The sequence below is a fragment of the Triturus cristatus genome, chromosome 8 (genome assembly GCF_964204655.1).
Source record: "Triturus cristatus chromosome 8, aTriCri1.1, whole genome shotgun sequence".
NCBI classification, from domain to species: Eukaryota; Metazoa; Chordata; class Amphibia; order Caudata; family Salamandridae; genus Triturus; species Triturus cristatus.
In genome coordinates, this window is record NC_140591.1 from 695,829,867 (window position 1) to 695,846,834 (window position 16,968).

The 16,968-nt window shown below is 49.4% G+C and overlaps 1 protein-coding gene across 1 annotated transcript in view; it reads left to right on the forward strand.

Moving 5' to 3' along the window:
• IPO5 (importin 5) overlaps positions 1–16,968 on the forward strand; it is a 614,356-nt gene that overhangs the window by 380,923 nt on the left and 216,465 nt on the right. Inside the window, exon 22 of the mRNA XM_085622105.1 lies at positions 13,383–13,505. Coding sequence (XP_085478231.1) covers positions 13,383–13,505 — 123 coding nt within the window. The remainder of the gene's footprint in view (positions 1–13,382; positions 13,506–16,968) is intronic.

Genomic DNA, 16,968 nt, shown 5'->3' on the forward strand with positions numbered 1-16,968 from the left:
TCGACTTCTTTCTGCCTGAGAGTGATACCTTTTTTGTGTTCCAGAAAAGGTTTATTTTCATTAAAAATGGCTTCTTTATTCGATCCTTGCCCTTCCTGTGGCAAGAATGCCAGAACAGATACACACCCTGTGTGTATTCTCTGCCTCCTCGAGTCTCACTCTTCTAACTGCCATCATTGTATGAAGTTGTCGAAGTACCATCAATGACAGTGAGAGGATTAGACTTTATGGCCTCTGAAAGCGGTAGGTCGCCTGTGAGGCAGCAGAAGAGAACTCTGTCTACGTGGGGGGGGGGGGGGGGGGGGGGGGGAGAAAAGTATCGCAAATCATCTGAGTGATGAGCTATCACAAAAGATCAGTGGGTGTTAGCTACGCTGCAGAATGGGTACTCTACGTTTTCCACACCGTTCCCCCCCCCCCCCCCCCCCCCCCCCCCCCAATCCCTCCAGTTCCACCGTGTCACCAATTAAAGCTCTTGCAGAGAGAAGTTGCCACCCTTCGCAGAGTCCGCCATCGAGAGGGTGCCAGTATCTCAGAGGGAAAGGGGTTTACTCCAGATACTACTTGTAAAGAAAAAGGGCCAAAAGGCAATTCTGGACTTGCGGACACTCAACCGATCATTCTAAAAGGAGAAGTTTTGCATGTTGGCTCTCCATCAAATATATCTTCATCTCAGGCAGGGGGATTGGGTGTGTTCGCTGGATCTGCAAGATGCATACTTCACGTCCCGATCAATCAGCATCACAGACAATACCTACGATTCCTGGTGGGATCCTCTCATTACCAGGTGAAAGTTCTGCCCTTCGGGTTGAAGTCAAGCCCCCAGAGTGTTCACGAAGTGCATGGCGGTGGTGCAGCCGCACTGCGTCGCAGTGGCATCTTCGTGTACCCTGTAGGAAGGTGGATATCTGACTATGGTTACCCCCAACTTTTTGCCTAGTGTCTAGCTGGTTTTTCGACTTAGTTGGCCTGAGATCCTGCCATTCAGGGCCTCGGGCTGTCTGCTCTCTTTAAAATGGACTCCCATGTACCCTAGGTACATTCCAATTGGTAAGGATCACCTTATTGGACCCTGTACAGTGTACCCTAGGTACCCAGGGCATAGGTGTACCCTAGGCCTCCCAGGGGCTGCAGCATGTATTATGCCACCCCTGGTCTGGCCTTCCAATCAGATACAACTGGCTGATCACTCAGCTGGGGCAAGGTCGTGTAATCACCCCTTGCTTAGATATAGTATGCCTATATCTACCCTTGTATATAAACACATGTGTACCTATCAGTCACTCCTATGGCAGGCCTTAACAATTCTGAAGGCAGTGTGCTTGGTAACATGTGAGATGGTGCTCTAGCATGAGCTGAGCCTGTCTGCAGCTTTCTGAACCATGTCCTTATAGCTGTTCTATGATATAGCCTACCATATACTCTTAAAGTACCTTATAATCTTAAACGGTTATGGTAACTATGGTTTGGCTTTATCAAAACATGTCGTGTAAGGTGTCTAACACTTTTGGAATAATACCCCCATACCATTTCTGGTGATGAGGATATTCCTCCCTTCTAGAGGAGAGACATGTTAAAATCCTACTTTGCTGTTGAACTCTAACCAAAGCCTCAGCATCACAAAATGGATGCTGCTGCCACAGACACAAGTCTGACCTCCTGCTGCTGGGAGTGATCCCGGCAAGGGAGGCTTGGACAATAGGTTTCCTGCTTGGGGAGGTGCTAGCATATGAGCTGCGACCACCGCCGTCACTTTCTAGAACACCCAAGTGGCGTTGGTTAAGGCCAAAGGGGAAATGCTCGTGGCCTACCGTGAACTGTAGGTAATGCATGTGGGCTGGAAGGACGGGGATGTGGAAGTAAGCAAGTCCAACGCTACCATCCAGTCTCCAGGGTCTAGGGCAGACAGGACCTTAGCTAATGTCAACATTTTGAACTTCTTCTGCAGGAAACGGTTGACGTCCCCGAGATCCAAGATAGAACGCAGACCTTTATCATGCTTGGGTACCAGGAAGTAGTGGGAATAGCAACCATGACCTACTTCTGGGACAGGGACTCATTCGATAGCTCCCTTGCCCAAGAACTGTAAATTCCTGACTGAGGAGGGCCAAGTGATCCTCCGACATGCAATGGAGTGTTGGTGGCATGGAGAGAGTGGTAGTCTCGAAGGGGAGGGAGTAGCCCCTTTGGATTATCTGCAAAACCCACCTGCCCGACGTGATGTTGTGGCAGTGGGGGAGGTGATGGCGGATCCTGCCGCCCACTGGCAACTGGTGGCGCTGGGTTTCACGTCCCCGCAGATGCTGGTTGGCTTGTGTGGCCCTGTGTGGAACGTGGTTGGGCACACATTCCGTGGCCACGAAAGGGGCAAAAGGCAGATTGAATGGGATGAGAAGTCGCTGCAAGGCCCAAGGACCTGGAAGTAGCTCTGGAGTCCTTGAAGTGCATTGTCTGCCTTGTCACCAAACAGACCCCGGCCATCAAAGAGCATGTCCAAAAGGGTAGATCAGACATCCCCAGAGAAGCCAGAGGTTCTCAACCAGACGCAGCGTCTCAGGGCTACTGACGTGGAAATCATCCTACCCAGCGAGTCACATTATCCAGTCCCCACCGATGGTGAACTGTGCTGCGTCTCGGCCTTCAGCAACAGTGCAGGCGAGCACAGCCCAGGCCTCCTCAAAGACACTGTGGCAGCACTTGAGCAACCGTGTCCCACACTGAATGTGTGTAAACGGCCCAAGGAACATGCAGTATTCACTGACCACAGTCCTAAGTTGGTGATGAAAACATTCTTCCAAGATAGTCCAGCTTCTTGGATTCCTCATCTTGAAGAGCTGTCGGGAAAGCGCTTCCTTTCAAAGATGAGGCTTGGACCAACAAGCTCTCGGGGGTAGGGTGTTGGGAGAGGAATAGTGGGTCGCCCAGTGCTGGGCATCGGGCGATCAGCCTATCCACGAAGGCCTTGTGCTGTGCTTGGACCAGGAGAACAAAAAGGCCATCAGTGAGGGCCTCATTGAAAGGCAGCAAGGGCTCCAAAGAGGCTGCTGCCAGCTGAAACACCTCAGTCAGGTGGTTAGTCCTGACCGCCACCGTGGGAAGCCCAACGCCACAGCCGCCCTACGCAACACCACAGCGTGGGAAGCTCCCTCCTCCTGAGCCATGGTAGGGAGAGAAAGCATACCAAGGTCTGGGGAAGTATCCAGACCACTGGCATCACCAAACTCCTCTCTCCAGTCCGGCTCTTCGAGCTGGTCTGCCAGAGGGTCAACAGACCCCTCCCAGTCCTCCTCATCATCATCATCTTCTGGCTACAACTCAAGGTGATAAAGAACGCCAGGGAAGAACAGCGGTACAAAAGTATCCTCTGGCGTCGGTCGACGCCAGTCCGGCTCTGTGTCTAAGTCGAGGGGGAGGCCGGGTTCAACGCCGGGCAGAGACGCAACCGGCATCGGAGGTGGCGGAGGCGTCGTCAGAGGGATCAGCGCCAGGGAAGGTACCGAGGTTGGACAGCGCCGATCCAGGCCTGGATGTTTGGGGGCCCTGCAGTCAGAGCCGCCAGCATCAAAGACCTAGAGCCCCCAGCCAAGTCGGCAGGGCCAAAAGGCCCGCCGGCGGAGTCAGGTTGCCCAAAGATGGAATGGAGGGCTTCGTAAAAAGCACAACGCTGGGCAGGGGACGCTCTGGCTCCAGGGAAGCTCAGAGCTGTCCCAACAGGCTCCGAGAGTGGAGCCGGAGGACGATGACCATCTGTGTCCCACGCCAGTGGACAGACTGGGAGAAGGCAAAGAGTGAATGCTTCTTTGCCTTCTTGTGCTTCGACTTACCCAATGACAGCCTCTTGATGACTAATAATGGTGTCGGTCCTGCGACCTTCCTCTTGACCGGGACCTTGAGCAGCACAGAGCAGACTGCAGGGCCTCTAGAAGCTTTCGGGACAGCTCCCGCAAAGACTTCGGATTCATAGCCCAACAGTCAGGACATGACTTGGGGTCGTGGTCATGCTCCAAAGCACCAAAGCCACACGAGGTGCGGATCAGTGAAACATCAGCTTGTGGCAGGAGTCCCAAGGCTTGAAGCGGGTCAGACGATGGGACATACCTACGTGCACCAGGAGTCGAACTACACGAAAAAGATGTCGACAAAAGTGAAAAAAAGTTTTAGTCAAAAAGTGACTAAGGGTACCGCTCTCTCCGGATATGCGCTGGCTGGCGCGGAAGAAAGAACTGACATCCCCACCTGACTATCCTGGCCGCCCTTCTCACCACGCTCTCTCCTCTGTAGCTACGGTAGGGGGAGAAAGCATGCCATGTTCTAGAGACGTGTCCACCCCAATGGCATCACCCAGGTGCTCTCTCCAGTCCAGCTCTACTAGCTGGTCTAAGGGGTCCAGCGACCCCTCCCAGTCCTCACCACCACCTTCTGGGCGACAGGGAACACCAGGGATTAAAAACAGAACAAAAGTACCCTCTGGCATATGATCCAATGACGACCGACGCCGGTCTGGCTCCATCTCAGGGGCGAGGATGGGGACAGTCGACCGGGGGCACAGTCATCGCTGCCTGGATAGATGCCGGGGGAAGGTCGGGTAAGATCAGCCAGTGTCAGTCTGGATCCGGCATCACCATCGAATGCCCAGGACCCCTGACTGGCTCCGCGGGGCCCATAGGTGAGCCGTAGTAGTCTGCCTGCTCAAAGAGGTGGAGGGCCTTGTAGAACTTACAAAGTTGGACAGGGGACGTGCCGGCTCCTGGAAATGGGGGGGGGGGGGGGGGGGGGGGGCGGAGTCATCCCTGAAGGAGGCACAGGAGACTGAGTGAGAGAAAGTGCCATCTTTCTTGCAAGGTATGCCCCCACTTTTTGCTGAATTGCTGATGTACTTTGAGTGTGCCCTGGGCTCCTGCCAATCCGGTGCCCAGGGCCTGTGTTCCTTCCCTAAAACTGCATGAAGCAGACACCCAATTGGCATCTCTGGCCACATGTCAGCCCCTGGTAAATGGTACCCTAGGTACCCAGGGCCCTGTGACCAGAGAAGGCCCCTAAGGGCTGCAGCACTTATTGAGCCACCTTTAGAGGCCCTGTACCCCGACACACACACTGCCTCTGCACGCAAGAGTGTCTTGGTGCGGAACAAAACAGAGTCGACATGGCACACATCCCCGTGTGCCATGCCCACAAACACACTGCCCTGGCATTCCTCCGTCACCCCTCTAGCTGAGTGCCCTATGCCAGTGGTGTGGGTACAGGTGCATGAGCCCTGTACCCCTACAGTACCCAGGTCAAATCATGGGCACTAAGTGCAGTGCTGCCATTAAGAGTATATGGTGCTGGGAGATCGTCATCACGAACTCCACAGCACCATGATGGCTACACTGAAGACTAAGAAGTTTGATATCAAACTTCTCAGCACATTAAACCCACACTGATGCCAGAGTGGGATTTAATGTAAAATGCACGACAGAGGGATGCCCCCTGAAACTAACCAACTACCAGCATCCTGACAGAGGCTGCCACCCAGCAGACCTGTTGCTGGACCCCTGGGTAGAGAGCCATCTGCTCTCGTGGGTCTGCAACAATGCACATCCTGGGCGAGGTGCTAGGTCTCCTCCCCCAGGATGGGCAGGGGAAGCTTCAAAGTCATGCCGCCTTTGTGAGCTTCTCCAGGCCACTTGCTGTACTCAGCAACTGGCCCCCGCCGGTTTTGACCCCCACTCTGGCGGGAAGATCGGCAGGAAAACCCAAGTGAGGAAAGGGGGAGTGCCAGCCTCTGTCAACCCCACCCCTCAGGTGGGGGAGGCAAGGTGAAGCACAACTCCGGGCTCTCGCCATCTTGAGGATGGGGAGCCCTACCCCATGAGGACTAGGCTTCTGGCCCCCCCTCCCACTGGAGAGTGGAAGGATTGGGGGTGTACCCACCCGAGGGAGGGGACCCATCGGTCCCTGACCTTTCCCTACCTGTAACGCCCCTAAATCTAGTATTTTGGGGCACCCTGAACCTTCCTTCCTCAGATCCATATTCTGAAACAAGAAAGACCTGCCGTGCAGCTGCTAACAAGAGGACGATACCAACTGACTTAGCCCCAGCCCTACCGGCCTGTCGACCCTCGAACCTGCTAAACTCCGGCATCTCCAGTGGTCAGCAAACTCGAAAACCCCAGAGGACCAGACTTGCTCCTCTAAAAGACTGGGACTCCCACGAGCAGTGGTTCTGCTCAAACAAGCAACAACCCCAGACCCCCCCCCCCCCCCCCCCCTCCCCCAAGCGACTGACCAAGAATCCAGCACCCAAGGACCCACCTCGATGCGCCGGACAACGCCTGCAGCCTCACAACCAGGGACCCCCTGCCCCTCAACCGCAACCAGCTGAGGGTAAGATCTCCCGATGTCAAAAAACACCCCTGCACCCGGTGCCCTGTGCTCAGCTCCTGGGTGCCTACCTGGTCGCACCTGAAGAATCTCCGTCCCTGAGCTTGCAGCCTTTGTTAGTCTTGCAGCTTTCCCATTGAAATACATTGAGCGCCACACTGCTCAAAAGCACCTTGCACCCATCCGCCAGAGTGCCCCTAGAAGTGCAGCATCTGTTCTACTTCCCCACTTGCCCTGTGTAAGTGACTAGGAGCTCAGCTCCCACAGCCGCGTGGCCTGCCTGCAAGCATTTTATTATTTTAGAACCAACAATTGGAATTAAAATATACTTTCTCAGAAGGAGATACTTTATATAAATACTTTTGCAATATGTAATTGACTTTTGTAAACAGTTACAAGTGGTTGCAATAGGCAACACTATTTTAAACACAATAATGCATTGAGTTCAATGGAAGTTTCATGTTTGCCACAGATTAATTTTAGGATTACTTTTGGAATTCCAGGACTGGATTCTAGATTCAGTCCTGGGTCAGTAATCAGAATCAAGTGATGAAAGTCTACTTAATTACTGTAATGATTTTTAAACAAGATTTAGCTATTTTAAAAGTAGACCCTTCCTATGGAAGAAAATTCAGGTTACAGGTACAGTATGTTCGTTACTTTTGTAATCCAGTACCGGGTGCCTAGACTCAGTACTGGGACCTTTATCCAAAACAGTTAAGTAATTACGTTTTCAGATATTATACGATTTTTGAATAATATTTAAAGATTGCAGAAATCGACACTTAAAAGAAATTTCACAAAAAACAGGGGTTCCAGTCTTCCCTTATCTCGACGACTGGCTGATGAAGACTGGATTGCCCCAGGCTGTCTTCTCCCACCTCCAGACTATGGCGGACCTCCTGCATTCGCTGGGGTACTCCATCATACCGAAGTCACACCCGATTCACCCTCAGAAGCTCCTTTTCATCAGAGCAATTCTGGGTACAGCACAGTTTGCGGCTTTTCCTCCAGAACAGTGAGTCCAGGATATTTGTGCATTGATATCGATGTTTCAGCCTCTATCCCAGGTTTCGGTGAGAATGACCCTGAGGCTGCTGGTGGTTCATGCCAGGTGGCATATGTATGACCTGAAGTTCCAGTGGGTGCAGCATCAGGGAAATCTTTCCGATTGCGTCCAGATCTCGAAGGGCACTGCACACCAATTGCAGTGGTGGCTAACGGGCCAGGATTGGGTCAACGGCAGATACCTTTCCCTTCCTTTCCCAGAGTTCACAGTGGTGACAGATGCGTCACTCTTGGGATGGTGCGGCCACATGGGAGAGGCGGAGATCAGAGGGGTCCGGGCTCCACATCAACCTTCTGGAGCTCCGGGTAATTAGTCACTGAAGGCATTCCTTCCTCCTGTCAAAGGAAGGGTAGTGCAGGTGTTCATGGACAACACCACCGCCATGTGGTACTGAAACAAACAGGGCGGGGTGGGGTCGTTGTGAGTGCCATCTTTCTTGCATGGTGTGCCCCCACTTTTTACTAAATTGCTGAATGTACTTTTACTGAGTGTACCCTGGACTCCTGCCAACCAGGTGCCCAGGGCCCATGTTCCTTCCTTAAACCACACAAACTCCAAATTGGCAAACCCTGGCCACATGTCGGCCCCTAGTAAATGGTACCCTAGGTACCCAGGGGCTTGTGACCAGGGAAGGCCTCTGAGGGCTGCAGCACTCATTGTGCCACCCTTAGAGGCCCTGTACCCTTACACACACACACACACTGCCTTTGCAGGCTGAGTGTCTGGGTGCAGGACAAAATGAAGTCAACATGACACACCTCTCTGTGTGCCATGCCCATCACCTACACTGCCATGGCATATATCAGCCACCCCTCTGGCTGGGTGCCTTATGCCCATGGTGTGGGCACAGGAGCAGGAGCCCTGTGCCCCTACAGTACCCAGGTCCATTCCTGGGCACTAAGTGCAGTGCTGCCATTTAAGAGTACATGGTGCTGAGAGCTCGTCAAACACGAGCTCCACAGCACCATAATGGCAACACTAAAGACTGGGAAGTTTGGTATCAAACTTCTCAGCACATTAAACCCACCCTGATGCCAGGGTGGGATTTAATGTACCAAGCACCCTAGAGGGCATCTTAGAGATGCCCCCTTACAACTAACCTACAATCCACGTCTGCTCTGAGGCTGCCCAGGCTGCCACACAGCAGACACGTTGCTGGACCCCTGGGTGGGAGAGCCCCTGCTCTCCCGGGCCTGCAACAATGCACATCCTGGGTGAGGTGATAAATCTCCTCCCCCAGGATGAGCAAAGGGAAGCTTCAAAGGCATGCCGCCTCTTGGAGTTTCCCCAGGCCACTGCAACCCCCCACTCTGGCGGGAAGCTTGGCCGGAAACCCCATACAAGGACAGGGGATGTGCCAGCCTGCCCACCCCACCCCTCAGGTGGGGGAGGCGAGGTGAAGCACATCTCCGGGCTCTCACCATCTTGAAGATGGGGGGCCCTACCCTATCAGGATTAGGCTACTGCCCCCCTCCCACAGGAGAGAGGCAGTATAGGGGGTGTACCCACCCCAGGACAAGGACCCATTGGTCCCTGGCCTTCACCTACCTGTAACGCCCCTAAATCTAGTATTTAGGGGCACCCTGAACCTTCCTTCCCGAGATTCCAGATTAAAAAGACTACAAGAAGAGCAAGAAGAACAAAGACCTGCCCGGCAGCTGCTAAAAAGGGAAGAAGACACCAACTACTTTGGCCCCAGCCCTACCGGCCTGTCGACTCCCGAACCTGCACCAGCGCGGCATCTCTCGTGGCCAGCAACCTCACAAACCCTGGAGGACCTGGCTACCTTTTGGCTCTAAGCCCCTGGGACTCCCATGAGTAGAGGCTCTACTCAGAAACCTATTTCTAACCCCTGGCAGCAGCCCGGAACCGCGAACCCAGCACACTCTGCACCAGCCAAGCCTGGCCAGTGCCGGAGTGGACAAAGACCCTGAGAACGACCCCACGGCGACTGACCCAGAGTCCGGCCCCCAAGGACCCCCCTCGACATTCCGGAAGAAGCCTGCAGCCTTGGAACAAGGTGCCCCCCCAACCGCGATCATTAGAGGGTAAGATTTCCCGACACCAAAAGGCACCCCTGCACGCGGCGCCCTGCGGCCCCCTGTGCCCAATCCCGGGGTACCCACCTAACCTACAACTACCCAACTTACCTCTCGAAGTGGTGGTGGCACCTGAAGCATCCTCTTCCCCGAGCTTGCAGCCTTTTTCCTAACCGGAACATTCCCATTGATTTCCATTGAGCGCCCGACGGCTCAAAAGCACCCTCCACTCAGCCGCCCGAGTGGCCCTGGCAGTGCAATCTCTACACTAGCCTACTTCCCCACTTGCCCTGAGTGAGTGACCAGGAGCCCAGCTCCCAAAGCCGCGTGGCCAGCCAGTCAGCAGCCACCAAACCAGGCCCCCCTATTCCTCATAGGCTAACATTGGGCCTAACTCTCTCTGCACCCGGCCGTCCTGAAACCGCTGAGGGTGAACTGACTGTACCTACCTGACACTGGGAGACCCCTGAGTCTACGCCCAGAACTTCAACTCTGCCAGTCGAGAACTTACCCTTAAACCGCTAACTTCATTTTCCTCATAGGGTAACATTGACTGGCTTCTTCTTGGAAATTCTTCTAAGTGTGAACTTTTCAAAACTCAAAATATTCACCAAAAATCAGCCGAGTACCAAAAACGAATTTACTCACCTGCTCTTAGGTGAGCTCCCAGTGCCGGATCTTGGTGCCCAGCACTGACTCTGAAAAGTACCCACAACTATACTTACCTTTAACTCATTTTTCTACCATAGGAAACCATGGACTGTTTTTCTGTGAAATTTCTTTTAAGTGTTGATTTCTGCAATTTCTAAATATTACTCAAAAATCGTATAACATCTGAAAACGTAATTACTTACCTGTTTTGGATAAATGTCCCAGTACTGAGTCTAGGCACCCAGTACTGGATTACAAAAGTAACAAGAACATACTGTACCTGCAACTTGAATTTTCATCCATAGGGAATCATTGATTGTTTTCTTTGAAATATTTTCTAAGTGTCAACTTTTGAAATAGTTAAATATTGTTTAAAAATCATTACAGTAATTAAGTAGACTTTCATCACTTCATTCTAAGTACTGACCCAGGACTGAATCTAGGATCCAGTCCTGGAATTCCAAAAGTAATCCTAAAAGTAATCTGTTGCAAATAACTTGAAATTTCCATTGAGCTCAATGCATTGTTTAAAATAGTTGCCTATTGCGACCACTTGTAACTGTTTACAAAAGTCAATTGCATATTGCAAAAGTAGTTATATAAAACATCTCATTACTTGCCTTTACCTCATTTTTCTTCCATAGGAAACCATTGACTGTTTTTCTGTGAAATTTCTTCTAAGTGTTGATTTCTGCAATTTCTAAATATTCCTCAAAAATCGTATAACATCTGAAAACGTAATTACTTACCTGTTTTGGATAAATGTCCCAGTACTGAGTCTAGCCACCCAGTACTGGATTACAAAAGTAACGATAACCTACTGTACCTGTGACCTATATTTCCTTCCATAGGGAATCATTGATTGTTTGCTCTGAAATATTTTCTAAGTGCTCACATTTGAAATAGCTAAATATTAGTTAAAAATCACTACAGTGCCAAAGTCGACTTTCAACAGCTGATTCTGAGAACTGACCCAGGACTGGATCTAGGATCCAAGCCTGGAATTACAAAAGTAATCTAAAAAGTAATCTGATGCATATAATTTGATTTTATCATTGAGCTCAATGTATTGTGTTTAGAAATAGTTGCCTACTGCAACTATTTGTAACTGTTTACAAAAAAGTCTATTGCATATACAAAAGTATTTTTATGAAACATCTCCTGTCGAGAAAGTATATTTTAATTCCAAGTGCTGGTTCTAAAATAAAACAAGCATATATTTTTTATATACCAACCATTGGCCTAGAGTTCAGTTATTGAGTGTGTGGAACTATTTGCTGACTGTGTGTACAACAAATGCTTTACACGTCCTCTGATACTGCCTTACTGCTCGACCAGGCTACCACTTTGGAGAGTAAGGTTATATCTAACTTTAACCTCTGTTAAACCCTTGGACTGTGGACTCTGTACACCCTGTACCTCTTAAGGAACAGTATATACAGAGCCACTTTCTCACAGTCGTGGACCCTATGTCAAGAGGCTCTTAGCCTTTGGTTGTGGCTGGAATATCAGGGCATGTTCCTGGTGGTTCAACACCCGTCAGGTTCTCTGAACGCCAGGGCGGACGAACTCAGCCACCAGTGCATGATTGATCACGAGTGCCGTCTTCACCCAGAGGTGGTGCAAGGTCTCTTTAAGCAGTGGGAAGAGCCTTGGTTAGATTTGTTCACCACCGAAGAGAACGCGCAATGTCAGCAGTTCTGCACGTTAGAATTTCCAAAGCGACACTCGCTCAGCGACGCTTTTCGTTGCTAGTGGAATTGTGGTCTTCTATACGCCTTTCCGCCTATACCACTTCTGCCCAGAGTCCTGAAGATCAAGCGCAACCAGGCCCAGGTTATTCTTGTGGCTTCAGACTGGGCACGAAGAGTCTGGTATCCTGAGCTCTTGAACATGGCCATCGATCCTCTGATCAGACTGCCTCTTCGGGAGGATCTTCTGTCGCTGATGCAGGAGATGATCATCCCTCTCCCCCCCACCACCTGTCCAGCCTCCACCTCCTTGCATAGAGATTTAGCAACGAAAGCTGACAGCTTTCGACCTTCCTCCTGAAGTCAGTCATCTTGGCATCCAGGCGCATCCCTCTACTCAAACAGTATACGCCTGTAGATGGAACACATTTGTAGCATGGTGGGCAGACTCTTGACTTTAAACTGTTTTTCTGGTTGCCATCACTTCTGCTCCCAGGGTGAGTGAGCTGCAGGCTCTTTCTTCGAAACCTCCTTTCTTAGCTGTCCATCCGGACAAGGTGGTTCTTCGAGCTAGGCCTTCTTTTTTACCCAAAGTGGGTTACCTTGTTCCACATAGAACAGACTATCACTTTGCCCACCTTCGTATCGCCCCCGCATCCTTCCGAGGAGGAAAGACTCCACCGTCTGGATCAAAAACGAGCATTATCCTTTTATCTGGATCGCACAACACCATTGCGAGTGGGCGGTCAACTCTTTGGCTATGTTGGCGCCAAGAAAGGTCCGGCAGTGCAAAAACGGACCATCTCTCGATGGATCATCCTTTGCATTAAGATTTGTTATTCCTTGGCGAAAAAGGAGCCTCCAGGAGGACTCTGCACCCATTACACTAGGACTACGGCAGCCACTACTGCTTTGGGGCGTGGAGTCCCCCTTAGTGACCTCTGCCAGGCAGCCATGTGGGCATCACTGCACACGTTCACTAAACATTACTGCCTGGATAGTCCAGTCCAGAGAGACTGCTTCTTTGGTCGTTCAGTTCTCCAGGACTTTCTGGTGTGAACTTAGTTGACAGACCCACCTCTGGGGTTGGTATTCCTGGGGTATCTATTCTAAGGTAGGGAATCTATAACTAATAGTTTTTTATTAGGCCTGGGCGGTAAATTCCGTTCCGCTCGTGGAATTTGCTGAGTTTGGGTAATTTGATTTCTGATTTCTTGAGTGTCTTGCTTTTTCAGTTGTTTTGGTGCTGTTTAAATGCTTTACACTTGTTCCTTTGTGTAAACTTGCTACTCAGAGCAATAGCTACCCGGGGCTGAGCTAAAGGTTTGACAAAAAAAACATACTGGTCCTAAAGGGGTTGGTAAGCTTATTACACAGTGAAGTTGCACAACCACACCATATAATGAACTCCCATTTCCTCGCAAAATTAAGGTTTCACGTCTGAAGGTAGCAGTGGCATAGATATAACAGTTGGTGGACTGAATTGAATGGTGTTCTTTTTCTGCCTTATTACCACAGAATATCTAATATGCTTGCAGTGATCTGATCTTTCAATACTTCTTTTAACAGGATGATAGTGATGTGTATGTCCTCACCAAGGTCTCTGATGTTTTACACTCCTTGTTCAGCAGCTACAAAGAAAAAGTTCTCCCGTGGTTTGAACAGCTGCTTCCTTTGATAGTAAATTTAATTGTAAGTATGAAAACATTTTGATTGTCTATTCATTCAGTAATCTCAGTTTTGTTTTCTTCTCACTCAAAAGATTTACGGCCATATTAATGAAATGACCCAGAGCCACAGTGGATGTTTACACCTGTTTTTACACCATTTGCGCCTGTGTGATCTCAAGTGCGAGTTCCCTAATGTTAATGAGGACAACTCCTCAAGCACATGCAGGAACTCCTTTATCGCTGTTTATGGCAATAACTAGTTCTCAAAAGGCAGACTCGCTGTATGACACATAGGAAGTACTTTACAATTAGTATGCTGACTGAAAAGTCATTGCGGTCCCAGAAACCCTGTGGTCTCCCTAGTCTGGCACCCTGTACCCCTGAGTGCCCGACTAGATCAGGAGAATTTTCTTCAGCAATTCCCTTATACTTTGGTAGGTGCCACTGGCAGTAGTTGAGGTCAGTGACTTCTAGTCTCCAGCAGAAACCTGCCTCCACATAAACTTGTTGGAGATGCAGGCAATTCATTTGTCATTGAAAGTGTTACTTCCCTCCATCAGGAGGGAGTGGCTGCAGGTTCTACTGTTCAGCATCACTGCCATGTGATTTTTCAGCAAACTAGGCAGGGAGGGGCAGTTGTGGGTTCTCTGCCAGGAGGCTGTGCTCCTCTGAAAATTGTTATCAGGGCATTTCCCTGGTCATATAACATGTGACAAGATCTTTAAACCAGCCAGATGGACAAACTCTGCATACTTTGCCCAGCATATCAGGAATGGCGGGCAACAATTGGAAGAACCCCGGGTTGATTTTGTTTTCGCCACCACCGAGAACGTGGTGATGTCCTAACTTTTCCGATTTATAGTTCCCAAAGCTGTTCTTCCTGGGAGACTGCTTTTGCTCGTATTGGAGCTCGGGACTCCTGAAGGCATACCTGCCCCTCCTGCCCAAAGTTCTGAAGGTCCTAAATAACCAGGCCCAAGTCATCCTAGTGGCTCCAGACTGGACAAACAGAGTGTGGTACTCAGAACTCCTGGGCATGAGCACCTGTCCTCCAAACCGGCTGCCTCTTTGGGAGGGCCACCTGTTGCAGCAGCACAAGGCGGGGTTCTACACCCGAGCCTGCACAACCTCTAACATGCTTTGAGGCTGAGTGGCAAAGTTAATTGCTTTTGATCTCCATTCTGAAGTAGTGTTATCTTAGTGGCCAGGCAGCCCTCGTGTAAAACAATCTATGTGTAATGCTTGGAGTAGTTTGTCTGGTGTTCTTACCAAAATATCCAGTCTTTGTGGGCACAGTTGTGTGACTAATTACTTTTTTGTTAATCCTTAACCAAACTGCCTTGCTGTGGCAGCAGTTAAAGGTTCCATCTCTGCTCTTTCAGCCTTTTTAAGTTTACCCAATCAGCTGTCTTTATTCAACTCACTTGTTGTGATGCATTTTCTAAAAGAGCTCACCCATAAGTTCCTATCAACTTTTGTGATGCCTTAGAGGGATTTCAATCTGATTATTCTAATGTGCACTTCATTTGAGCCAATGCTCATCTTAAAGACAGGTTTCCTCAACAATGTCAGCTCGTTATGTTAACTACAAGCACTGTCAATCCAGCAACCATAAAACATCACCTTCCTGGACAAGCTAGTGTTAAAGTCTAAAGCGGCATTTCTCCCAAAAAGTTCCTTTGTGGAAAGGCGTTATGCCTTTACACAAAGGACAGTCCACTACCATGCCAGTTTTCATTGCCTAGATCCAAAGAGGGCTCTTAGCTTTTTCATTAATCGTTCCAAGGATCAGGTGGATGATGCGTTTTGTGAGGTTCTCTGTGCAGAAGAGACGCGTCTCTAGATAGATTGTCTGGAGCTTCTGGTGGAGACTTCTACATGCAGATTTCTCACTTTTTTAATATTTGCCAGGTATCAGACTGGATCTGGAAACTTCTCAGCAGTACCTCTGTGTGCTCGCAGGCCGTGCGGCTCCACACGGACTCTATTCCACTCTGGAAATAATGTGCAGTGTGTGTATGTATGTGTATATGTGTGTGTGTGTGTATATATATATATATATATATATATATATATATATATATATATATATATATATAACCTACTGGCGGTCGCCAGTAGGTAGTTATAGTTAGGACCCCTTTTCCATAGGAAATCCGCAACATTCTATTTTGAATAACTTTGGCGCCGGTCGATGAATCCTCGCGAATTTCTCAAAATAGGTGGGGCGCTACGCTCCGCTCCTACCCTGAAAGTCTCGGGGGGATTCGTCAAGCGGGGGCTGAGATAAAAGGGGGGTCCCAAAACGCGTTTTTCCCATGCATTTTTCCATAGGACCTTTAGACAGGGCTACAGCCCGAACGGCTGAACAGAATTACTAGAAATTTGGTAGAGAGGTAGTCCCTAGGTCAAGGAAGTGCCTTTTGTAGGTTTGGTGTAAATCTGTTCAGTAGATTCTGAGAAAATAGCCTTTAAATCAATATATATATCTGAGCCAGCTTACGGTACGCGTACCGTAAGCTTACCGTACGCGTACGGTGGCGTGCGCGAGCGCGATTCTGATTGGCTGTTAGATCTTAGTAAACATTCGAATCGGCCGAAACCAGGAAGCGGCGGCCGCCATTTTGTGTGTTTCACTCAGAAAAAAAAAGAGTGAAAACAAGAAAAGGGGGCAAGGAGGAGAGTTACAGACCCCCTTACATTTGTGAGGGGGTCAAAGAAGGACTGTAAAGTTCAAAGAAAACATTTATTGATTTTTTTAAAAATCACGGGGTAGGCGTACGGTAAGCTTACGGTAAGCGTACGGAAAAAAAAAATAAATTAAAAAAGAAATGAAATGCAGATTTAAGAGTTTAGATATTAGGGAGCTCTAAAAAGAGCCGTTGTGTTTATGAAGTCATTTTTTTAGTGGTACCTACAAGTAAGTACCGATGCAGAGTCTAAGGTTCAAGAGGAAGACTCTGTTCCCTTCATCATTGAAGTGCACACCATCTCCTCTATAAATGTCTTGCATGTCATAACGCAAGTTGTTGTGGTAAATGGAACCCATACCATAGTCACGGAGGAAAGCAGAAACAGATTTGTTGACGTGCTTTCTTGCTTTGTCAATCTGCGGACAGAAATGATTGGACCAGTTCCATTTTTGCCTTTGGCATATGTTGGAAAACACAAAGGCAGTTTTAGGGAAAAGTGAAAACAGTTGTGCAAAGGTGTCCTTCATAAGCATTTCCAGACCTACCCCAGTCAAAGTGCCTAGGTCATTGCCACCACAGTGCACTATTATGAGGTCAGGGTGTTGGATTTGCATGAAGGATTTCACCAATGGCATCAATTGGTGCCACTTTAACCCTCTCTGACCAATCCATTTAATGTCTACATTTGGCAAAGCAAGGTCTCTCACCATACCTGTTTTCTCTGCAAACTTTTCACTCCAGAAGACATAGCTGTGCCCTACAATCCACACTGTGAACATCTTCAAAGGAGAA